The 26,008-nt window shown below is 43.1% G+C and overlaps 1 protein-coding gene across 2 annotated transcripts in view; it reads right to left on the bottom strand.

Annotated features, from left to right (window-relative positions):
• Positions 1–26,008, bottom strand: part of CDH13 (cadherin 13) — a 1,208,179-nt gene that overhangs the window by 777,572 nt on the left and 404,599 nt on the right. For both annotated transcript variants that reach the window (XM_029608118.1, XM_029608117.1), the window contains exon 4: positions 13,355–13,471. In XM_029608118.1, the coding sequence (XP_029463978.1) occupies positions 13,355–13,471 (117 nt within the window). The remainder of the gene's footprint in view (positions 1–13,354; positions 13,472–26,008) is intronic.

A 26,008-nucleotide genomic window follows, 5' to 3' on the forward strand; every position in this document is an offset into this window, starting at 1 on the left:
GAAACAAGAATGTGTGGAATAATATTCAGATATAAACTGATTCTTTTGAATTACAGGTGCATTATCGAGTAACCAAAGTTCTTGTTTCATTATAAACTTTCCATCTTTATTTAATAGTTCAGAAAATGTTTAAGCTCCAGATTTATCACTGTGGCAAATCCATATTTTAAACATTATGGTCCACTGACACGGCCAGTTGTTTAGCTGAGTCCCTCCTAAAGAAACCGACAGCTGAAACATAGCCATGATGGGGGACTATAATGTTTAAAATATGGACTTCCCACAGTGATTAATCTGGAGCTTTTACATTTTCCGAATTATTGAATAAAGATGGAAAGTTTATAATGAAACGAGAACTTTGGTTACTCGATATGCACCTGTAATTCAAAAGAATCAGTTTATATCTGAATATTATTCCTCTCATTCTTACTTCTGATCAATTCATATATTTTAATGAGGTTGTGAAATCTACTGGATGAGTTTGCTACTAAACCAGGAAAGCCAACTGATGGGTTGCACTGACCATACTCATCTTGAATGTTTGGATATATCAGGAGAGTGAGCTTGGCTAAAGGGAATGTAAAGAATATAGGGTGTTGATGATAATGGTAATTGATGATTCCTGAAAAGCAAACTAATGTAAATTGAACTAAAAGATTTAGTTTTGAAATATTGATTCCTGCTTGGACTATTTCTAACATCAGCCTCCTGTGCTAGCACTCTATTTAAAGAATGATTTTTTTTTCCATTTAGCACTGGTATTGTGGTACTATCCTTCACTATGATCCATTAAAAGATTCTATATAGAGCAATACAGCAAGATTCACAAAAGTTTATTTCTCCCATAATTAAAGATCCTATTGGTATTTACCTCAGCATCATCACTGAAATTTGTCATATAATCAAATTGTACTTGTTTTCTATGACAATTGTATAGACTTACTTAAGAGATGCACTCGATTTTGTAACTGAGAGCAAATTATTTTCCATTAACTCAAAAGTAGAATAATAAAGAATTAACATATTGAATCCTTAAGGTTCATTTGTTCATCCTGCTGCTAGGCATAATGGTTAATATTTCATGCTTTGTAAGGATGGGGGTTTGTTATCGCTATAACATTATAAGATAATTTGTCACTTGTGGTTGATATCAAGATCAAAAGAAGATGAAAACAAATTATGAGGCCGAGTCAAAGGCCTTTCCTATAAATATGTTCTTTATTTTTATTTATTAAAAAGAATAAAAATTGATCTCCTCGCTTATGACATCTCATAACCGGTGCATCTTTTTTAGGCTTTCATGAGGAAGTGAATTAAAAAAAAAAAAAAACGCAAAGCTGAAAGCCCACAATTTCCTCTCATTCCACTTGAACTGCAGATAAAAAAAAATGACCTTGGACCACTCAGTCAAGTTTCCAAGAAATATAAATGTTGCTGAAATTTAGAAAATCATTTTTATACTGAAAAACAAAAAAAAATAATCAAGGGGCCATCATTGAACTAAAAATCTGAGGAGCTTTTCCAGTTGAAAAGCATTCAGTCCAGCAACAGTGCCATGCGTAGTCCCTGGATTCCAGGACGACTTCAGCTCCCAAGGTGAAATGCTGTGAAGCAGCATTTACAGTCCCGTCGGAGGGTGGAGAGGGGAGGGGCAGTCGTAGTCATCGATAAGGAGACACCTGCTAGCTGGATTACAAAGGTGCCCTGGTGCACGGCTCCCAGCCTCAGGACTGTTCCTGCAATGACCAGACTAGGAGCAGTTTAAACAGGAGAAAATCCTTGTGTAGCTGTGAACAAAGGCAGAAGATGCCAGCATCCCAGCTCTGATTCTAACCAAGGAAATCACAGGCCAAAAAAACAAGCACCCTTATATGGGATTACTTCTATGAATCCTCATCAGTCTCTAGGTGGCTCTAAAACTGAACCTTCTGAAAATGTGGAGGAGCATCAGAACCTGAGGTTTATAAATTCTCTCACATTCCCCTCTGATAACGCCAGGAGAAAAGCTTAAGAAATCTCGCTCAAATGTTTTGAAAATGCCAGTGGAATAATATCTAGCAACATCACAAGTTTACTATTTGTCCCAGCAGAAGAGGGAACCCTTAATGGTCTTCTTCATGTAGGTTCTCTTTCGCTAGATGTTTTGGACTTGACCCATGTTTTAGAGAGATTTCTTCTGCTACCTTACTGGTGGCATTTTATTTTAGAACTCGCAAGTGAACTGGTTATTGAAGCCTTTACTTTCTTTATAGGAAAGTGCTTTTTCTGGGTCACAGGATGTCTTTCTGGATGTCTCTAGAATCACAAAGGCTTAGCATACGACGGTTCCACAATATCGCCAGAGGACTCTTGCCCTGCCCCCAATGCACAGGAGCCTATAATAACAAGGCATCAGTGCCCCAGTGAGCCCCTATCCTCTTCCCCTCCAGCCCCTCTGCTCTCTGCATCTCAGGCAGGAAAATGCCTGCCAAGGCTCTTAATTAATTAATTTTTTTTATGATGCCTACGAGGACCATTACAAGTGATAGCGATGTTCGAGTTAATATGAGATTCGATTGTTGGACCACCCTGACACAGTTACAACGAATCACGGCACCATGTCAGGTAGGGATGTGCAGAAGGAAAAAAAATTGTTTAGATTCGTATTCGTTTCACTAGGACCCAAATTCATTGCATTCGTTTCATGGGGGAAAACCAATTTGTTTGATTCGTTTTATTCATTTTCTGTTTTCCCATTAAAGTCAATGGGGGAAGTATTTGCAGCCTATTTTTGGCTGCAGAATTGGGGTTTTCTTATCAATTCTGATGAAACTTCTGGGGAACAATCATCAGAAAGAGAAAAGAACTCCAAGGTCCTTAGACTGTAGCAAAGTGGTACCAAAGTGGCATGAATAGCCTAAGGCACTATAAAGGGGCAAAGGGGTACCAGGAGTACCAGGCAGCAGCGAGAGTGTCAAAAACACAGCACAGCTTCAAAAGAGAGCACCGATAACAGTTGCATGAACCCTTGAAGGCAGCACGACAGGCAAAGTGGCAAGCAAGTGGCATCAAATTCCTATAGCACAATGAAGGGGGAAAATAGCAAGCAGAATGGGTGTAAGAAAAAACCACAAGGTGCCGTTAAAGGGACAAAGCAGCAGAAAGACTAGCATCAACACACTGAGGAACCATGATAGTGGCAAGAACACCACAAGGAGTAGAATCGTCTGGTGTATGGCAGCAAGGCTGAGTGGCAGAAAGTTGATAGATGCAAGACAGGATGGCAGAGCGGAGGTAGTTAGGTCGCTGTGGTTTTGATAGGGGCTAGACAGGCTGGCAGAGCTGAGGTAGTCAGGTTGCTGTGGTGTTGATAGGGGAAAGAAAAGGAGGCAAGACAAAACGAGGCTCAGCATGTGGCACAACTATCAACCGGGCTGTCCACCCGACCCATCTTGAAACATGGACCAAGGAGACTAACTCATGTGCTAGGACCTGAAACATGATGAACTATGCCTGGGTGGGGTGGAGGATTGCTGCTGTGCACAGGGCCGGTGCAAGGGTATTAGGCACCCTAGGCAAACCTTACAGCCTGGCACCCTACCCCCACCTCCCCATACACAATTTTAAATTATGCATTTAACACATATTTTACATGAAAAGTGACATTCTGAGGTAAAATTAATATATACGTTATTGTGATAATTTCATGCACTGTTGTGATGCCAACAAGAAAACTTTACATCTTGGAATTCATATGGCATCATACCTATTGTGATATATTTCGGCATGGTCCTCCCGTATCAACACAGTACTATCTGCCAACACTCAAAGAATAACAACCCTACCTATGAAAAAGAATACCACAAATATTACACCAGAATCTAAAATATCAATACACCTCCTATCAGGAAAACAGAACAGGCCAAGCTAAAGCTACTACAGATCCCTACAGAGAAACCACATATTAAAAGAGTGCTTCATCTCAGCCTTTGCATGCAGAACAGAAACCCTCACCAAATACAGAATAAAGCCACATAAAGTATAAATAGAAATGTGCAGACAACAACTGAACTGTAAAATGCATCACGCCAGACTCTATACAGTGCAACAATTTAAAAACAAAAATTTCACCATTCCTCATGAAACAATCAATAAAATCAAGATATATAAATCATTAATCATAATAGTAAAATCATACCAATAAAATAATTTCAAAACAACTGATGAAAAGAATATCCAATAATTAAAGACTCATGCAAATTTTGAAAGCTTTACCAAACACCAATAAAATATTTCAAACAGCAGACACATCACATACTACCCAATAATTAAAATGGTAGTCGATCAAGAAAAATGAACTTAAAAAGCCACCTTTATTTACCCTCTCCAGCAGTTCTACTCCTTTCCCAGAAACAGCAGTAGCTGCTGAAGCTGTCCTCACTGTCCTCTTCCTTAGGGACCACAATCAGTCTCTTCTCTCTCTCTCTCACACACACACACACACACACACACACACACACACACACACACACCAGTCACACCCAGAAGGAGCAGTTTCTGTCTCACACACCAATCATCTTCCCAACCAGTCTCTCTCTCTCTCTCACACACACACACACACACACACACACACACACACACCAGTCATCTCCCTGATCAGTCTTTCTCACACATACACACGTCACCTCTCTGGCCAGTCTCTCTCAATCACACAATGCTCTCGCTCTCTCTTACTTACACACAGGCTTTCAGTCACACACATGCTCTCTCTATTTCACTTACACACAAGCTCTCAATCACACACATATTCTATCTCATTTATAAACAGGCTCAATCACACACATGCCTTCTCTCACAGCCACAAGCCAGCCAAAAACATGCTCCATCTCTCTCTCGCACACACACATTGGCACACCCAAGCACCCTCCCTGACTCTCATATACACACCACACACATACAGAAGCACCCTCCCTATCTCACATACATGAAGCACCTTCCCTGTCTCACACACAGAAGCACCATTCCTTTCTCACATCCACACACACAGAAGCACCATTCCTTTCTCACATACACACACACACAGAAGCACCCTTCCGATCTCAAATACATATACATACAAAGGCCCCCAGCTGAACAGCTTGTCTCCATTTCTCCGGTGGCGGCTGGCAGTGGCCATCTTCTTTTCTTCGGCCTGGTCTCAGGCGGCGGCTGGCTGCGCCGATCTTGTTTTCTTCAGCCCCACCGGCCTGCTCTCCATCGGTCTTCATTTCTCCGGCGATGGCCGCTGGCAGCAGCCATCTTCTTTTCTTCGGCCCCGCTGGCCTGGTCTCTTCATTTCTTCGGCCCGGCACTCTCAATGGCCCAGAGCAGAGGAGGCCATGTGATCCGCTAGTCCGGCCCACTGGGGGAAGCCTGATCCCCTGATAGGCCAATCTGCCCCTACTCTCACATGGCCTTCTATTTCAAACGTCGCGAACCAAAAGAATAAAACTAATGTTATGCTGCATTCATGGGGGTTCGCCATGCATTTTGCGGACCCACGAATGCAGCGAATAGGGACCTATTAGTTGCGGAATGTGCATTCGTTCAAAACGAATGCACATCCCTAATGTCAGGGCTCTTTTAAGGAGTTATCAATGAAGCACTGAGAATGAGATAAGTATCCTTGGGGATGTAATATACACTGACTAAAAAATCAAAATTGTATTTCCAATAAGAAGTTTATCTAAAAAAAAAATATATGTATTAGTCAAAATGTACCTGGTGGTTATTCATAGCCTTTACATTTGTATATACAGGCTTTATACAACAGTCCTACCAACATATAGGGGGTAATTTTCTAAAGGAGTAATGTGAGTAAATCTAACTACCATTGTAGCAATTTTCAAACGCCATTGACTCGAGTAAAGTGCACTTATGTGAGTAAATCCTATGGACGATTCAATGGCACATATTGTAGCAATTTTCAAAAGCCCACTTACTGAAGTAAATCAGGCCCACACTGAATAGAAGGATGTATTCTGGAGTTTGAAAGTAGTATGGGAGTTTTTGTTTTGAATTCAGGCTATTAAGGACCCAGAGGAAGCAGAAGAGGTCACTGATGCTGTCACCCCTGCCAACGAAAGCACCCACCCACACAAACCCCATTCATACAGCATACATAACCATTGACTGTATGCCTAATGTACATTGTAGAATTTGAACATGATTCTTGCACACTGTTTAATGTAGTTTTAGTTCTGACTCTTGTTCACTGTTCTCATACCAAATGAACTGTGTTTGTCAAAGCTTTGGGGGATTCGGACAACATTCAATCCAAAGAGAAGGGGGTAAGATAGGCATTGTGAGACACAGCTTCTTATCACCGGTTTTGTGCTGCCTATCTCGATAGGAGGGCAGGATGGGGGACCATTTTTCAGTGAGCTGTCTCTGAAAAGGCAATATCTAGGAGGTGGTGCTATAGGAATCAGGAGGTGGGTGGTTACGTGACTTTAGCCAGGGGGTTGGCTGGCCTCTTGGGAGGCCTGTGCTGGGTGCAGCCATGTCGGTAGAGGTCGGAGGGCATCCTCACTTCCGGCCTTGTTGGGAGTCTGATGAGCATGTGCTAATTACAGCCACAATTGCTAGGTGACATCTCAGCTTGAGAGCTTGGTAGGAGCCCGGGGGCATGCACTAGGACCAATTGCACTAGTAATCTTAGCTGAGAGGGTTGGTAGTTTACAGATTCTTTTTCATAGTGTTATGGTTGTTGATCAGACAGTATAGGATCTATTGATGGATCTATGCAGATGAGTTAAAGATCATGTTTAGGGTTACATTCTATAGCGAGTCATAGATGGGAGGTTGGGGTTGATGGGGAAAGGTGGAGATTATTTACAGGGATATGAGGGTCAGATTGTTATGGGATGGGGGGGTTTAGAAGAACTAGGCTGGAAAGTGACATTAGCAATATATACTTAGCTGGTAGAAGAATATACATTTTTAATTTGTGCATTTGATATGTTAATTGTTATCCACTTTGTGATTTGTTGGAGAAAGGCAGTATACCTAATTAAATAAATAAATGAATGAATGAATAAATGGCGAGAGCCTTAGGGGGTATCCTAGCTTGGGAGCCTGGCGAGAGCTGGAGGACATGCCCTGGTTGCAATGATGCCAATAGAAAGCATTGTAACTTGAGGACACATTGTGAGTTCACCGATTACACAAGCCAGCTAGCTACTAACATGGCAGGCCTGGCCAGATATAAGTCAAGTCTAGACTGGACAGCTGCTACACAGGGCAGTCAAGGTTGGAGAAAGATATGTCTGGTCATCGCTTGCTGAACTGAGAATCTATTTGCCCCTTTGCTTCTTTGGAATTTAATTGCTTACTTTCTAAGTACATCTTTCTTTGGAATTTGTTAGTTTGTAGTGGGTGTGTTTGAGGTTTGCCAGCTGTTGGCATGTGTTATTTTCATATTTATATGTAATGATATCTTGCTTTTAATTTTTTTTTGTGTGTTCTTTTCTTGTCTAGTTTATATTATGCATTGTTCTAAAATTGTTACTCGCTTTGTGTACCTTCATGGAACAGCTCTGGGCTAGAAGGGTAAGGCGAGCAATCAAGTTTAACCAAATTAATAAGTAAATAAAATACTAAATAAAGATAATACTGCTGTATATGGCCAGAGAATCCAAAAAGTGAGTATTTATTGTAAACAAAATCATGGCCTTTTACTCCCAAATTCTGATCGGTTCTTATCTCAGCATATAAAGCAGGAGAGGGAAGAAGGTAAATCATACCCATGTTATATATCCCTAGATACCCCTGTAAATGTCTCATCAGATATCAGAAAGTAAGATACATACTTGTGAACCAAAACAGCTGGAAGTTGGGTGAATGAAGACAGCATCATTGGGGTTTGCCTCTGTAGTTCAATAATCTGCTTCTGCAGAGCTCATGGCTTTAACAGGTAGTACACAACTATGGAAACAGTTATTCGATTTTCAGATTTTTTTTGATCAAGACAGGAATTCTTTTTTTTTTAATTCCTCATTTTCTACTACTGCTGCTATTTATCATTTGTAGAGATGTGATTGGCCAAACCTTTTGGTTTGGCCTTCGTTATCGGCCCACCGCAGGAAATTTTGTTTTCCCGTGGTTCGGGACGATTTTATTTCGGCTGTCCACGAAACAAAGCCCGAAACCCGCCCCGACCCTTCCAATTGAATTTACAATGGGGGGTTGTAAAAAAAAATAAAAAAAACCCCAAACCCACCCAAACCCTTTAAATTGAATTAATTGCAAACCCCCCACCTTCCCGACCCCCCCAAAACTTGCCAAAATTCCCTGGTGGTCGAGCAGGGGTCCCGGGAGTGATCTCCCGCTCTCGGGCCTTCGACTGCCAGTAATCAAAATGGTGCTGTTGGCCCTTTGCCCTTACCGTGTGACAGAGGCTATCAGTGCTATTGGCCGGCTTCTGTCATATGGTAGGAGCAATGGACGGCCGGCGCCATCTTAAAAAATGGTGTGGGCCATCCATTGCTCCTACCATGTGACAGGGGCCGACCAATGGCACCGATAGCCCCTGTCACATGGAAAGGGCAAAGGGCCATCAGTGCCATTTTGATTAATGGCAGCCGACAGCCCAAGAGGGGATCGCTCCCAGGACCCCACTGGACCACCAGGGACTTTTGGTAATTCTTGGGGGGGTCAGGCAAGTCTTGGGGGGTTGCAATTAATTAAATTTGAAGGGTTGGGGAGGGTTTGTGGTTTTTTTTTTAATGTGCCCTTTCTCCCCCTCCCAAAATTTCGTGGGTTTTCTTATCATTTCGTTGACCCCAAAACGCAACAAAATATGAAATATCGTCTCTATTTCCTATTTCGCAGAAAACGAATGCACATCCCTATTTGTAAAAGGGCTATGCCACATATACAGCACTGTACAGAGAGACATTGGAGACATTTCCTGCCCGATGCAGCTTACAGTCTAGTCAACACAAACACATATGACAAACGAGTCTGTGGAAGGGCATTTATTGTAGATATGTGGTTTGGATTTGAAAACAGCGTCATAAAGGTGACTTTTTACACTGGATTTGAATACAGACAGAGAAGGAGCATGATGCACCAACTCAAGAAGCCTATTCCAGGCACACGGTACAGCAAGGTGGAAAGCATGGAGTTGGCAGTGGAGAAGGGCAAAAGCAAGAGCGACTCATCCAACAAACTGGTTTCACAAGGAAGGGCGTAGGGAGAGAAAGAAGATAGGTAATGAGGAGCTGCAGACTGAATGTACTTGTAGGCAAGTAAGAGAAGCTTGAACTATATATGGGGGTAGATGGGGAACCAATGTCTTTTTTTTTTCTTTTTTTGATTCTGGGTTCCCCCTCATACTGGCGTTGGTATTTTATAATGGTGTAGCAGCGCTGGCTGACGTGTGAAACTTTTTCCTTGTTTCTTGTTACCGTCTTCATTCTGTTTTTGTTAAACCAGCCATGCTTCCTTACATTTATTAATTGTTTGTTCTTTTTTTTTCCTTCCTCAGCAAGTCAATGTATTCCTGCATGCAAAATGTGTTTTCGGTGTGTATATTTGAAATGTTAATAAATATAAAGTAGGAAAAAAAAGAGTACTCATATTTCATAGAATTGCAATTAAGAACTATGCACAGTATAATTAGATTTTTGCCTCTCATAATAACATGTGACTAACGTGGAGTGAAGGAGCACTTGGAGCCAGCCAGCACCTTTTTCCAAAAATGGTTCTGGCAGGTGTAAACCCCCCCCCCCCTTACCTCCAGCTACTCCCGGTGTAGCTTCCTGCAGCATGCTGCATCCTAGGGCCTGCTTGAAACCACCTGCACTTCCTGTAGTGCTTTTATAGACCATGCAGCCCGCATTTCCTGTGGGCGCTGACATGATGTCATCCCAGCTCTGGTGTATATAATGAAGCTCAGTTCCACCACCCAGTGCCTCAGCAACAGGTCCCCTGCTGTGCTTGCAGTTTGTGGTACTTGTCCTCGGAATGCCTTGTTCCTTCTTGTCCTGCCTCAGTCCTGTTCCTGCTTGCCCTGCCTTTTTACTTCCTGCTTCACCAGCCTCTGCCTTGCTCCAGCCCTTCCTGCCTTCACGTTGTTCCAGACTGCCCTGCCTTTTGATCCATTTCTGCTCCTGTCTGCCCTCCCAATTGCTCTCTTGCCTGGATACTGACACTGCATGATTTCTGTCTGCTCTGACCATTGCCTGGATACTGATGCCACCTGATCTCCACCTATCCTGACCTCTGCCTGGACCACAACTCTGACTATTGTATAAACTGCCTGGCAACAAGCACCAAAGGTCAGGGAAGATGCTCCTGTGTCCAGAGCCCCAGCTAAAGGGAGAGTTGCATCTTTACAAAGACTCAGACAGCACGTTAGCAGTATGTCCAAAAAGAGGAACCAGTGTGTACCACCCTGTCAGCAGTTGGACGAGAGCATGAAGCAGTTGTCCAAGCACCGGGGTGACATGCAGAACCAGAGCTGGGATGTTGGTGGTTAGAAGGGGGGGGCTATACTAGGGGTTAGGAAGGAAGTGTATCTCAGTGACCTTTTTTGGTGCATGATGAATGACAAATTAAAAAGATATCTGGGTAATGCATGACAGAGGAGGGGAGGACAGAGGGGTATGGAGCTTATAGCAAGAAAGGACCAATAAAGAGGGAGGGTAGGCTATCTAAAGCCATTAAGGCAACAATGTAGATTAGACGCCAAAAGTTGTCCAAGGTTGAGCTTTATTTGAAAGGAGACATATTTTATATTGTGCCCGACTCAGGCCGAGTTTCGCCCCACCCGAGGCTGCCTCAGGGGCTGTATATGAATGAACACTATGTGAACCAGAAAATTCACTTAAACTTAGTGCGCCAAAAATGAAGTAGCCGTTGGTTCAGGTACAATAATGGTCTAATTTGGTCTCCGCTCACATATATCAAGGACGTCCTTTTTAAGTGAATTTTCTGGTTCACATAGGGGTAGATTTTCAAAAAGCGCGCCTTAGTGTAATTTTGTTGGCGCATCAGGCGCAAACAAAAGTATGCTGGATTTTAGCGGATACGCGCGTAGCCGCGCGTATCCGCTAAAATCCTGGATCGGCGCGCGCAAGGCTGCCTATTTCGTGTAGCAGGCATGCGCCGAGCCGCGCAGCCTGCCGCCGTTCCCTCCGAGGCCGCTCTGAAATCGGAGCGGCCTCGGAGGGAACTCGCTTTCACCCTCCCCTCACCTTCCCCTCCCTTCCTCTATCTAACCCACCCCCCCCCCCCCGGCCCTATCTAGACCCCCCCTACCTTTGTCGGGGGATTTACGCCTCCCGGAGGGAGAAGTAAATCCCCGCGCGCCAGCGGGCCTCTAGCGCGCCGAGACGGGACCTGGGGGCGGTTCCAGAGGGTGCGGCCACGCCCCCGGACCGCCCCGTGCCGAAACCACGCCCCTGGGCCCGCCCCCGAAACGCCGCGTCCCGGGCGGATTTACGCGTCCCGGGCGGATTTACGCGAGCAGGGCTCTTAAAATACGCCCCATAGTGTTCATTCATATACAGCCCCTGAGGCAGCCCTGGGTGGGGCAAAACTCGGCCTGAGTCGGGCACAATATAAAATATACGTCTCCTTTCAAATAAAGCTCAACCTTGGACAACTTTTGGCGTCTAATCTACATTGTTGCCTACAGCACGAATACTGCATATAAGAAAGAGATGTAATAGCTGTTTGGAGAACAGTCAGACACTGCACCCTGTGTAACTGTTCTCTTTCCTTCCACCAATACCTTGTAAACCAGACAAATTTTCCTTACAATAAAGATGTTATTATTGGCTATTTTTTGTTCTCCTATGTATTGGTATTGGGGGCAAAACACACATTTCTTGCTCTTCTCTGGACTCTCACCCAAGACCTTCCAGCCTCAGAACCCAAGGGCACAACCTGTGGGGGAAGAGACTGGTAAGGTGAAGACTAAGATCTTGTTCCAGTCAGGGTGAGTTCACCTGCTGTCAGTGTAGGCCTACTGGGTTCACCTGCTAGGCTGTGTCAACCATGCCACAGTCAGGAGCTCACACTCCGTGTCAGCAGGCCAGGAGCAACTGAGGATCACTCCCCCATTGCACCATCAGAGAGTTCACAGTAAGCCAATTGGGGGGAGGGAAGTTCTGGGAAGGTAAGGGTGCAGCTTTGGAAGGGAAGCATTTTTGGGTGGGGAGGGGCATTCCACTGAAGGGTGTGTAGAAGGGCTCAAGGGGGGTTTGTAGTTTTTTAAATTAGGAAGTGCAGGAAAAGAAATGTTGAGAGGCCAACAGACTCCTAGAGATGTTTTTTAAGGTTTCTTACAGGACTGACTGGTTTCTTTAAGAAAGGCACCTGAATAACATCAGCCTGGCGATGCTCGTGGGAGAAAGTTAGCTCCACCTCTTGCGGTGCACTAACTCTCAAGAAACACAACTTGTGAAGATTTTTCTTGAACCGCGATGCTCATTGTCATGGCTGACCTGAACCTGATTTATGGGCCAGCAAATAGCCCGCAGTAGTTACGATCATCACAAATTCCACGCATTATTTGCATTTATCTTGCGATAACCCATTTTACAGCATGCAAATGAGTTAGTGCACATTAGAAAACAAGACTGCTGGTTTTTACCCGTGATAACGTTTTTTTTTCCATGCAATTTCATTGTGGCTATACAAGTACCACAATAAGATGCTTTAGTGGATCCATTGCAGCACTGTATACTGCTATGCAGAAGATCCAAACCAGGATCCTCCTCTTCTGGTGTCCCAGGTAGACGATGCTATGAAGGTAGTGTTCATTGTGCAATGACAGCACCTATTGGCCAGACTTAAGCCCCTGCCTCCACCGGCCCTGAGAGGGAATTCTGGCATGTGGCCCTTACCTGAAGACTGGCACTGCAATGAGTTGTCTAAGTGACTTGGGAGGGGATTTTATAAAGGCAGGGAGTTCAGATTGAAGGCTCATGGCGCCATAGCCCAAAAGAGGCCTACTTCTGATTAAGATGAAAACCCAAAAGGAACCTGCCAGACCTCCAACCAAAAAGGAATCCTAACCATCAAGAATTTTAGGCAAAAGGTGCAAAATTGGACAAATGCCTTGATGAAACTTGAGCTGCTGTTTTTATTCCTTATTTATAGGGCTTTTCCAGGGTTTGTTTTTTGGGGGATATTTTTAATGCAAAAATGAAACAAGCAATCCTTTGTATGACTGATTCATGGGCAACTATGCCATATTTTATTCTGTACTCTTGAAATTGTTGACTGTGGCCCAATAGTCACCAATTTTTCCGAGTTATAACTTGTTGATATTATGGTGAGATGTTATCTGACATCACACTTTAATAGCTTTTGAAGGACTTACCTTGCCCACAGTCTTGGGGAATGGTGACCTCTGGTTCTCAGAAATTACCATTGAAGAAACCAATATAGCTCTTTTCTGCCTTAAAAATCCAAGATTCCCTGAATGCTTTAAAATATCCTGAAAAGAGAAAACAAAGAAAAGATACCATTAGAGATTTCTAAGTGAGCCTAGGTTTATTATCCTTATCAATGGTTGGACAGACGGACAAATAAATTACTTTAATTTAATCAATCTATTCTCTCTCTATCGTGCTTAAAAGAGCATTGCAAGGAATGCTTGAACAATTCCTTAAGTTGCATATTTTGGATACATTAGGTGGAAAAGTCTCACAGATAAAAGGCTTTTTTTTGCTCCAGTGCCAAATTTTAAGTCGTTGGCCACAACGTGCACTATTTCAAAACTGTACAAGCTAAGTGACTGCAATCAGTTTCCTTGGATGTTTAATTGCAAAATAGTGATTAAACAACCAGAACCTTTGTGCAAATCCTTAATTTGGTGCAGAACTAGAATTCATTGCCCATGCAAAATGTGCATTTAATCTTTTTGCCCACCTCCTGTTCTGTACCTCCCAATGTCAATAACAGTGCTCACCGTCTCTCTATATACATTTCCTATGGCTCAGATATCATAGAAGGGTAAGAAAGATTTAGATAGATACTAAGGGGTGAATTTTAAGAGTTGCTCACGGTAAAAGGCCCATATATACTCGAGTACATGGGCTGAGTGCGAGCAACTCTTATTTTAAAACCAGAAAAACACGTGTGTATATGTGCATGTGTGCGCAAAAGAATGCAGGAACAAAAGGGACAGGCTGGGGGCAGGCCATGGAGGCTCCAGGGTGGGGCCAACATTTACACGGATAAGTTGCTATTTCATAACCTGCCAAAGTGATGCACATATGGCTGTTAGCTGCGCATAGTTTCACCTGATAATTATCAGTGTAAGTCTGAATATAAGTCTTTATAGGAAAGTACTGCCTGGGTGAAGGGTCTGAGTAAACTGGGGGCGGTTCACGCTGAAGAACCAGGGGGCTCTTGATGACTGAGGGATAGGCAGCAAAATGGTGGACTAACTTGTTTATTATTTGTTACATTTTAAATCCACAATATCCAACTTTGTTGATCTATGCAGTTTCACTGGTAATGTCCTTCACGCATGTATGTTACAAGATTTGATGATTTACACGCATAAAAGCTGACAGTAATGCCTCTTACTGCCAGACACTCCCGGCAAAGCTTCCTGCAGCTTGCTGAATACTAGGGCCTGGTTAAAACCAGCTGCAGTTCCTGTAGCCCTTTTATAGACCATGCAGCCAGCATGTCCTGTGGGAAGATGTCATCCCAGCTCTGGAAGGGAGCTCAGTTCCACCACCCAGTGCCTCAGCAGCAGGTCCTCCGGCCTGCCGCAGTGCGTGTTGCTAGTTCCCCCTTTGCCTCATTCCAGCTCATCTTCACCTTGTTCTATCCTAGCCTAGTCTCTGCCCTGCCTTGCCCCAGTCTTCTCCGGCTCTTTTTTTGGACTGGCTCTCTGTGCTCTTACCTTTGCCTGGACCTCGACCGTGTTTGCCTGCCACCTGCCCCAACCTCCGCCTGCTCCTTGGCCACGTCTATTCTCTTCGGGACCCTCGCCTAAGTCCTGCTGGCCCTTGAATCCAGGGGCTGGTGAAGCATCGACTAGGTCCCAGCTACGAGTCTGCCTACTGCCGTGGGGGCCTCGCTGGCTTACCAGTGGGGCAACGCCAACCCATCACAGTGGAAGGGTTCTCACATGCCATGACACCAACAAGGGCTAAGGAAATTTCCTCGTGTAAATGATTACAATTAGGAGCACAAATACTGCACAAAGCGGATTTGTACCACTTATCTGGATAAGCGAAGGCCTTGCTTCTGTTATAAGTCTCAAGGACCACTACTTATCTGGCTAATTAAGAGAGTCTTTTTAGATATGCGAACATTTTGTTGGGTAGATGTAAGCGTGTTTTATATCATGTGCGCATGATATAAAATACGTGTGTGGGCGTGCGCATCCGTATAGCCATGTATATGGGCACGCACTTTTTAAAAAGTTATCTACCCTCTATAGATATGAACTAATGTCGATAAAAATGGCTTGCCAAAAGTCCTTAAATATTCAAAAATTAATAGACTTTTTTAATTTCCGCAAACATTTGAAGATGAATTTTAAAAGGGATGAGCGCAGATAAATCAGCAGAGGCGCATGCAAGTAGCACTTCATCATGCTGTAGGGTTTGCCTGGCCATCTGCATGAGGGTAGCTACCTGCAGCATTGCATAGAGATGATGTTGCTTCTTAAATAACGTGCGTTTCTGAACCAGGTTGCAATGACAATGAAATTCCTGCTGTTGGATTTTTTACACACACACAAAATAAATATTCCCCACTGCCCTTCTAGGAGTTATGTTCCAGTTCTAGAAATCTTGATTTCTGGGTGCTGACATCTTATTTCTTTTCCATTTCAGGTCAGTACTTAGGAAAATAAATTCCAGCAGGTGCAGATATTTACTTTGCCTGCACGTTTATCACACTTTGTTATCTGCTTAGAGACATGTGAATAAGTTAACTTCCACCCTCAAACTAACCTCACTAAGCCTTAAAATCACCCAATTTCGTGAACTCCCAAGGTTTTAGAAGATTTGAGTTTCTCGGGAAATTCTCAGCTCAGTTTGCTTTCTTCTGTTCTGACGTTTAATGGGATTCAGCAGCTGCAGGAAATGTGAATGAATGGACTACACTCTGCCCAGGAACAGGTACCATTACTCTCAGCTAAGAAAACTTCATTAGAACATGTCTTGGGAATAAAGAAGATAGATGCAACCTTATTGATTTGCCCCGATAAGTGTCTGGAACATCCATATAGCAGGATTTTGGAGTCCGTAATAAGTCACCGGAAAGGCAGTTCTATTTCATGCCCTGTGCAGAACTTCTAAATTAGGTTTGATGGTGTAAACTTGGGCAACTTTTGTGCTCTTTAGTACATGGAGTGCATGCCTAAATTGCTCCTTACTCAAATATTGATTTGCATTAAGAATTTTCAGGAGTCTGTTTGCAAAAGCTTTAAAATAAACATGCACTGACAATGCTTCTCATGCCTTGGGGCATAAAAGGTTTTTGGTTTAAGGTATAATTGGACTCACATTCATACCCATAAAAATAAAACCTTCAAAAAGCCAGGAATGAGTATTAGTTTGAAATGAAACAGGAAATTTTAATTAAATGTCCCATTCTTTTTAAAACCAAAGAAAAAGGAACATTTTGCTATGTTTTCTTCGCTTTGGGCCGGATTTTAATACCTACGCGCGGGCGTACATTTGTGCGCGCAACCCTGCGCAGCCGCGCGCATGTTATAAAATCCGGGGTCGGCGCGCGCAAGGGGGTGCACAATAGTGCACCTTGCGCGCGCCGAGCCCTTTGGGAGCCCTGCTGGCTTTCCCCGTTCCCACCGAGGCCGCTCCGAAATCGAAGCAGCCTCGGAGGGAACTTTCCTTCCGCCCCCCAGCCCTACCTAAACCCCCCCCCCCCCACCTTTATATTATAAGTTGCGCCTGCCTGTGCCATTTTACATGGAACAAAATAAGAATAGCACTGGCCTCAGTCTGCTGAGGCCCTTTCTGAGCAGATCTCTCTGGCGGGGTAGGAGCAGCGGCGATCACTCCTGCCATGTGAAGAAAAACGAGGGAAGGGATAAGGGCCTGTCAGGTTGGTTTAGTTTGTCCTTTCCTTTTGTTTTCTTCTTTTTTTTTTAATATTTCATTTGTTTCCATTTTTTTTCATTTAAATAAACATCACAAAATGAAAAAGAAACAAAAAAATATCTGAGCACCCCCCCCCCCCCCCCTTTAAAATGCTTATCACTCTCCTCCCCGTCTTTTTACGTCTGGAAATAAAAATGCCTTTTTTTTTTCCCACTCCCAATTCATTTAATATCAATTTATTTTATTTCAACAATTATTATATCGCTTTACTAACAAAGGCATCCAATAAGAATTACAAACAATCAGACATCTAGAAAATAAATACAAATTGGGGAGACCCCCACATGACATAGAAACAAAAACGTTCATGTCAGGTCCACACTGTACCATGAAAAAAAAAGAAAGAAAAAGAGAAAGAAAGAAAAAAAAGAAAAGAGAAGATGAATAGGATAACTCACTAGAGCTTGCAGCCTGGTCACATGTTTGTCCAAGCCGGAGCTCCCCAGACTCTTACAGACGCTCCAGTGCTGGTCACCTCAAGACAGAATTCATTACACTTCCACTGACCCCAGATTTGCTTTTTCAGCAGACCCAAGCCCATCTCAGTTTTTGGTTTAGCAATTATTGATTCTTAAGAGAAGAAGAAACAAGTGTTGCATTTGTTTCTGAAAGCCAAGTAACTGAGCCTCTGATCTTACTCTGCATAACTTTCTATTTATTACATTTTCAAACATGTCGGTTAGACACGTATCATAAGACCGTATTAAATAATAAGAAAAACACAAAACCAAGCTGTTCATTGAAGGAAAAAAAGCATCCTAGAAAGTCTAATGACTTTGCAGGGATTCACAGTGAGGCCTGCAGATGGGGCTGGTTTGCAGGAGATCCACAAAGAATATTCATTAGAGGTATTTGCATACATATGCTCTAAGAAGAAGGCTAATTTGTATGGTTTAGTTACCCTGGAAGCCAGACTTGATTTTGGCCAGAGGTTTACTGTATTCCACTGAAATGCATTTATCCTGGAAGTGCCAGCAGAAATGATTTCAGATCATCAAGAGTTAGGTCAGCCCAATAACTGAGCAGCAGAGTGGTGCACCACTGTACACAAGACCCAGGTTTGATTTCCAGGCCCAGACTCTACTCTCTGAGTCAGCCAGGGCTGAGGATGCTGCAGAAAGAACATTCATAGGTCCTCAGAAGGCAATAGGTAGGGAGAATCCCAGCCATTGCACATTGATAACACCTACTGACCAGACTCAGGGTGTCTCCTGTATGTACTAGTTAAAGATAATGTATATTACTATATATAATACTTTTTGTTACTATTGTATATAATACTTTTTGGAGTGTATAATTTATATAAAGTTATCCACAGTGTATAAGGTTATACACAGTCCCTTACTGAGTGTATAATTTGCAATGCTACTTATTATGTTCTTCTGTTGTTTTCCATCAGGTACTTGTTCCTTTTCTCCTCCTGTTTTTCCCTCACTTCTCTCACCCCTTCTCTCTTCCTATCTGCTCCCTCTCCCCCCACCCTGTTTTTTTGTAATTTCCTCCTTCAGTTATATTGTAAACCGGCATGATGTACCCACGAATGTTGATATATAAAAGCTAATAAATAAATAAATAAATAAATGTGGACTGGCCTCCAGAGGGAGGCATGGTTACTCATTGCTAGAGACATAAAGTTCCTGGATGTAATAAATGATTGCTTCATGGAGCAATTGGTTCAGGAACCAACAAGAGAGGGAGCTATTTTAGATTTAATTCTTAGTGGAACACAGGATTTGGTGAGAGAGGTAACGGTGGTGGGGCCACTTGGCAACAGTGATCATAACATGATCAAATTTAAACCAATAACTGGAAGGGGGACAATAAGTAAATCTGCAGCTCTAACACTAAACTTTCAGAAGGGAAACTTTGATAAAATGAGGAAAATAGTTAGAAAAAAACTGAAAGGTGCAGCTGCAAAGGTTAAAAGTGTTCAACAGGCATGGACATCGTTTAAAAATACAATCCTAGAGGCACAGTCCATATGTATTGTCAAAAAACAGGGACCAGCTAGTGTCTAATATATTTCCAAAAAATGACTAGCTGTGAACAATGCCACAAATCATGTTGGATAAACGTGCTGCTAAAAGCCAACCTTTATTAAACTGTTTATTCTAAATTCAATTTGATATATTTATAATTTTTTAATTTTAATTTTTAATTTTTAAGAGACAGAGACCTCAGAACTGGTAAAACAGGTTTGTTAACCAAGTTTTTTTTATAACCAGTAGGTTCAATCATAAGTCTCTATGTGTCTCTCTTTTCTCTATTTTTGTTAAAAACATTTCCACTCTTTGAAATGCATCACTTTGTAATCTTGAAAATAGATAATTAAATCTTATTCAAAGTTAATAACGTGCGGGCTTCTAGTTTTGAATCACAGATAGTCTCACTTCGCCCTGAAGAAGCGTTAAGCGAAATGTTAACGTTGGCGGGGACTTTCAGCACAGACTTGTTTAAGGCACAAAAGAAAACGGCCACAAGTCCTAAGATAAGTGCAATATTTCCTAGGACAAAGAGTCATTACAATAGTCTTGTCCTTCACTTGATAAAACATACTAACCACGGGCTTTCTATCAACAAATTATTTTTGGATAAAATCCTTGAAAACAGTGTGATGGTCAGCGGCTAAAAAATCCTTTGCCGCCGAAGCAGTTGAAATCAAGAAGCAATTCACTGTGGAAGTGATTTAAGCACACTGTTTGAGAACATTTCATAAATTGAAACTAGTCTGTTATCAACTTTGAATAAGATGTAATTATCTATTTTCAAGATTACAAAGTGATGCATTTCAAAGAGTGGAAATGTTTTTAACAAAAATAGAGAAAAGAGAGACACATAGAGACTTATGATTGAACCTACTGGTTATAAAAAAAAACTTGGTTAACAAACCTGTTTTACCAGTTCTGAGGTCTCTGTCTCTTAAAAATTAAAAATAAAAAATTATAAATATATCAAATTGAATTTAGAATAAACAGTTTAATAAAGGTTGGCTTTTAGCAGCACGTTTATCCAACATGATTTGTGGCATTGTTCACAGTCCATATGTATTCCATGCATTAAGAAAGGTGGAAGGAAGGCAAAATGATCACCATCATGGTTAAAAGGTGAGGTGAAAGAGGCTATTTTAGCCAAAAAATCAAAAATTGGAAGAAGGATCCATCTGAAGAAAATAGGATAAAACATAAGCATTGTCAAGTTAAGTGTAAAAGCAGGCGAAGAGAGAATTTGAAATGAAGTTGGCCATAGAGGCAAAAACTCATAATAAAAACTTTTTTAAATATATCCAAAGCAAGAAACCTGCGAGGGAGTCGGTTGGACCATTAGATGACTGAGGGGTTAAAGGGGCTCTTAGGGAAGATAAGGCCACTGCAGAAAGACTAAATGAATTCTTTGCTTCCGTGTTTACTAATGAGGATGTTGGGGAGATACCAGTTCCGGAGATGGTTTTCAGGGGTGATGAGTCAGACAAACTGAACAAAATCACTGTGAACCTGGAAGATGTAGTAGGCCAGATTGACAAACTAAAGAGTAGCAAATCACCTAGATCGGATGGTATGCATCCTAGGGTACTAAAGGAACTCAAAAATGAAATTTCTGATCTATTAGTTAAAATTTGTAACCTATCATTAAAATCATCCATTGTACCTGAAGACTGGAGGGTGGCCAATGTAACCCCAATATTTAAAAAAGGCTCCAGGGGCGATCTGGGTAACTATAGACCAGTGAGCCTAACTTCAGTACCAGGAAAAATAGTGGAAACTATTCTCAAGATCAAAATCGTAGAGCATATAGAAAGACATGATTTAATGGAACACAGTCAACATGGATTTACCCAAGGGAAGTCTTGCCTAACAAATCTGCTTCACTTTTTTGAAGGGTTAATAAACATGTGGATATAGGTGAACCGGTAGATGTAGTGTATTTGGATTTCCAGAAGGCGTTTGACAAAGTCCCTCATGAGAGGCTTCTATGAAAACTAAAAAGTCATGGGATAGGAGGCGATGTCCTTTCGTGGATTACAAACTGGTTAAAAGACAGGAAACAGAGAGTAGGACTAAATGGTCAATTTTCTCAGTGGAAAAGGGTAAACAGTGGAGTGCCTCAGGGGTCTGTACTTGGACCGGTGCTTTTCAACCTACTAGATAAGGGAGCCCTGACTGACATGCCGCAAATGCGCAGTAGAGAGCAGCTCTACCGCGCATGCGCGGGCGAGCACATCGGCCAGAGTGCCCAAAAAAAAAATGACGCTGGGTTGCTAGGAACAGGAGCAGCGGCGACGACGAGCAGGAGCGGGAGGAGAGTAGCGGCGGCGGCGCGCGGGAGGGAGGGAGGGAGGGACAGCTCCCGTTATCGGTTGTGGATGAGCTGGAAGGGGAGGGGAATGAGAGAGGGGGAGTGAGTGAGGGGAGGGAGGAGAGAGTGAGCTGAGGGGAGGGGGGAGGAGAGAGTGAGGGGAGGGGGAGGGAGGAGAGAGTGAGGAGAGGGGGAGGGAGGAGAGAGTGAGCTGAGGGGAGGGGGAGGGATGAGAGAGGGAGGAGAGGGGAGGGGGGAGGGAGGGAGAGGGAGGAGCGAGTGAGGGGGGAGGGAGGAGAGGGTGAGGGGAGGGGGAAGGTGAGAGGGAGGGAGAATAAAGGGGGAAGGTGAGAGGGAGGGAGAATAGAGGGGAGAGGTGGGAGGGAGGGAGGAGAGAGGGAGGTGAGGGGAGGGGGAGGGAGACTAGAGGGAGGGAGGGAGAATGAGGGGGGGAGGGAGTGGGAAGGAAATGGACCGAAAATTTTTTTTTAAATGTAGCCCGTTGTTACGGGCTTAACGGCTAGTATTTATAAATGATCTGGAAAGGAATACGACGAGTGACGTTATCAAATTTGCAGATGACACAAAATTATTCAGAGTAGTTAAATCACAAGCAGACTGTGATACATTACAGGAGGACCTTGCAAGACTGGAAGATTGGGCATCCAAAGGGGCGTGGGATAAACACTGTGGATCCATCAGGTCTAGAGGACGCGTATAAAGAGGAGGCAGCAAAACACTGCACGGAGCGGCAGTAGCCACAGAGGCATTCACAGAGCGGGATGCCAGTGGCCAGTGGCTGGTGTTCCACCTTCACGGAGCGGAAGGATGGAGGGCTGCCATCTCCAAATTAAAAAAAAACAGGGGTGGGTTCATGGGCTATAGGTATTACCAATTAGGCTTATTCAATTATCAATTATTAGGCTTATTCAATATTTGTTGATAGTTAATGTGACCTTCAAGGCATAATTCACTTTCAGTGCATATCCAGCATAGCTCTCTGCTTCAACGGCAGGGGAGAAGAAAAACTAATACTTCACGCATATCCAGCATATCCACGCATATCACGCATATCCACGCATATCCAGCATATTTTACTCTCTGCTTCAACGGCGGAGAGCTATGCTGCCACTTACCCAACTAATCAAGCTTGATATTTCACTTGGATGCAGCTCCATCACTGCTCTCTACATTAATGGTGGGTATGAAAGGGAAATAGAACCTAAGGTTACTAAGAGCTAAGAGAAACAGATAAGTATGAGAAAAAAAGTGTGAAGCTTGCTGGGCAGACTGGATGGGCCGATTGGTCTTCTTCTGCTGTCATTTCTATGTTTCTATGTTTCTATGAAATTTAATGTGGACAAGTGCAAGGTGTTGCATATAGGGAAAAATAACCCTTGCTGTAGTTACATGATGTTAGGTTCCATATTAGGAGCTAGCACCCAGGAAAAGGATCTAGGCATCGTAGTGGATAATACTTTAAAATCATCGGCTCAGTGTGCTGCAGCAGTCAGAAAAGCAAACAGAATGTTAGGAATTATTAGGAAGGGAATGTTTAATAAAACGGAAAATGTCATAATGCCTCTATATCGCTCCATGGTGAGACCACACCTTGAATACTGTGTACAATTCTGGTCGCCGCATCTCAAAAAAGATATAGTTGTGATGGAGAAGGTACAGAGAAGGGCAACCAAAATGATAAAGGGGATGGAACAGCTCCCCTATGAGGAAAGGCTGAAGAGATTAGGGCTGTTCAGCTTGGAGAAGAGACGGCTGAGGGGGGATATGATAGAGGTCTTTAAGATCATGAGAGGTCTTGAACGAGTAGATGTGACTCGGTTATTTACACTTTCGAATAATAGAAGGACTAGGGGGCATTCCATGAAGTTAGCAAGTAGCACATTTAAGACTAATCGGAGAAAATTCTTTTTCACTCAAAGTACAATAAAGCTCTGGAAGTTGTTGCCAGAGGATGTGGTTAGTGCAGTTAGTGTAGCTGGGTTCAAAAAAGGTTTGGATAAGTTCTTGGAGGAGAAGTCCATTAACGGCTATTAATCAAATTTACTTAGGGAATAGCCACTGCTATTAATTGCATCAGTAACATGGGATCTTCTTAGTGTTTGGATAATTGCCAGGTTCTTGTGGCCTGGTTTGGCCTCTGTTGGATACAGGATGCTGGGCTTGATGGACCCTTGGTCTGACCCAGCATGGCAATTTCTTATGTTCTTATGTTCTTATTGTGGCCCATGAAAATTCATTATTCTGTTCGGACAGACAATCTGTTACTGCTAAACAGAAGGGCCTATGACATTTCCAGAAATACTTAGGGCAATAAGCAGTCCTCATTGGAAAAGAATAGTCAAAATAAAAAAAAAAAAAGTGAACGTATTAATTTATTTAACATAGTAATGATGGCAGAGAAAGACCAAATGGTCCATCCAGTCTGCCCAGCAAGATTCCCATGCTGCCACCCCATACAGGTTGCCTCCATGTTTCTGTTGAGGGTGGTAACTGCTAGGGATGTGAATCGTTTTTTGACGATTTAAAATATCGTCCGATATATTTTAAATCGTAAAAAATCGTTAGAGGCGCGATACAATAGGAATTCCCCCGATTTATAGTCAAAAATCATAAATCGGGGGAGGGGGGAGGGCGGGAAAACCGGCACACTAAAAAACAACCCTAAAACCCACCCCGACCCTTTAAAATAAATCCCCCACCCTCCCGAACCGCCCCAAAATGTTTTAAATTACCTGGGGTCCAGTGGGGGGGTCCCGGTGTGATCTTCCACTCTCGGGCCACGGCTGCGTTAATAGAAATGGCGCCGGCGCCATTTTGGTTCCTGTCCCCCGACGTCACGAGCGCAGGAGATCGCTCCTGGACCTCCGCTGGACCCCCAGGGACTTTTGGCCAGCTTGGGGGGGCCTCCTGACCCCCACAAGACTTGCCAAAAGTCCAGCGGGGGTCCGGGAGCGACCTATTGCACTCATTGCCGTATTGCAAAATGGCGCCGGCCGTATGGCCGTATTGCTGTATTGCAAAATGGCGCCGGACGTATGGCCTCACCAAGGACCTGTACAAGGGCATTATCACCTCCTTTTTCTTAATGGTTATTAATCTCTCTATGCAGCCCAGCATCATTCTGGCTTTAGCTATCACCTTCTCAAATTGCTTTGCTGCCTTCAGATTGCCAGACACTATTACCCTAAGGTCACAGTCCGTGCACATTAGCCGTTCAACCCCCATCACATAAAGCTCTTTTGGAATATCACATGATTCTGCACTTCTTGCTATTGAATCCTAACTGCCAAGTCTTTGACCACTCTTCAAGCTTTCTTAAATCAGTTTTCATTCTCTCTACGCTTTCAGGCATGTCCATCCTGTTGCAGATCTTAGTATCATCCGCAAACAGGCAAACTTTACCTCATACTCCTTCCGCAATGTCGCTCACAAAGATATTTAACAGAACCGATCTCGAAACCGATCCCTGTGGCACTCCACTTAACACCATTATCTCTTCAGAAAAAGTTCCATTTAACATTACACGCTGTCTTCTGTCAGTCAACCAATTTGTAATCCTCTCTACCACCTTGATGCCCACTCCCAAGCTTCTCATTTATTTATGAGCCTCCTATGCGGAGCTTTATCAAAAGCTTTGCTGAAATCCAAGTTAATTCCATCAAGTGCTCTTCCTTAATGCAAATCTCTAGTCATCCAATCAAAAAAAATCAATCAAATTTGTTTGACAGGACCTTTTTCTTATGAATCCATGTTGTCTCAGATCCAGCAAGCCACCTGATTGAAGATAGTTTAATTTAGTTTATATAATCCTTTATTGATTACAAATCTTACATAAGTCAAAGTGATTTACAATAAAAAATCCACTACCCTTTCTTCTAGCAGAGTCTCCATTAATTTTTCCACCACTGAGGTGAGGCTAACCAGCCTGTAGTTTCTGCTCCCACTCTTGTGAAACGGGACCACCACCACACGTCTCAAATCTTGTGGCTCTACTCCAGTTTCTAGGCATCTACTGAACAGATCTTTCAACGGATCCGCCAGCACTCTTCATCCTGAGATGTACTCATTCAGCTCCATGGCCTTGTCTACTTTCAGATTTCCTAGCTCTTCCCATATATTGTCTTTAGTAAATGGGAGTCTTATCTACTCCACTGCCATTCATGGTTTTGTCAACCAGTAATGATCCATCTTCAGGGTCTGCTTTATGAACACCAAAATGAAGTACGTTTAATATTTATGCTTTTTACCTCATCTTTCTCTGCCAATTACACAACCGTCCTTTCTTTGATATATCTGAAAAATGTTTTGACACTTCGCTTTACCTTTTTGGCAATCCTTCCTTCCACCTGATCCTTTGCTTTCCTGATTTATTTTTTTGTCTCTCTCACTTTCACCAGATCTTCTTCCCTGTCTTCCTCTTTTTGGGATCCTTTGTACTTTTTGACCGCAGGGGTTTCCACTAACCTGCGCTATGACACTTCCTGAGCCTGTCCCGATCTCCTCGTGATCCGCGACCAGCCATCCAGCTGTGTAGGGCGCAAAAGGGACAGTGAGGTCCGCGACCAGCC

This window comes from Rhinatrema bivittatum, chromosome 7, assembly GCF_901001135.1.
Source record: "Rhinatrema bivittatum chromosome 7, aRhiBiv1.1, whole genome shotgun sequence".
NCBI lineage: Eukaryota > Metazoa > Chordata > Amphibia > Gymnophiona > Rhinatrematidae > Rhinatrema > Rhinatrema bivittatum.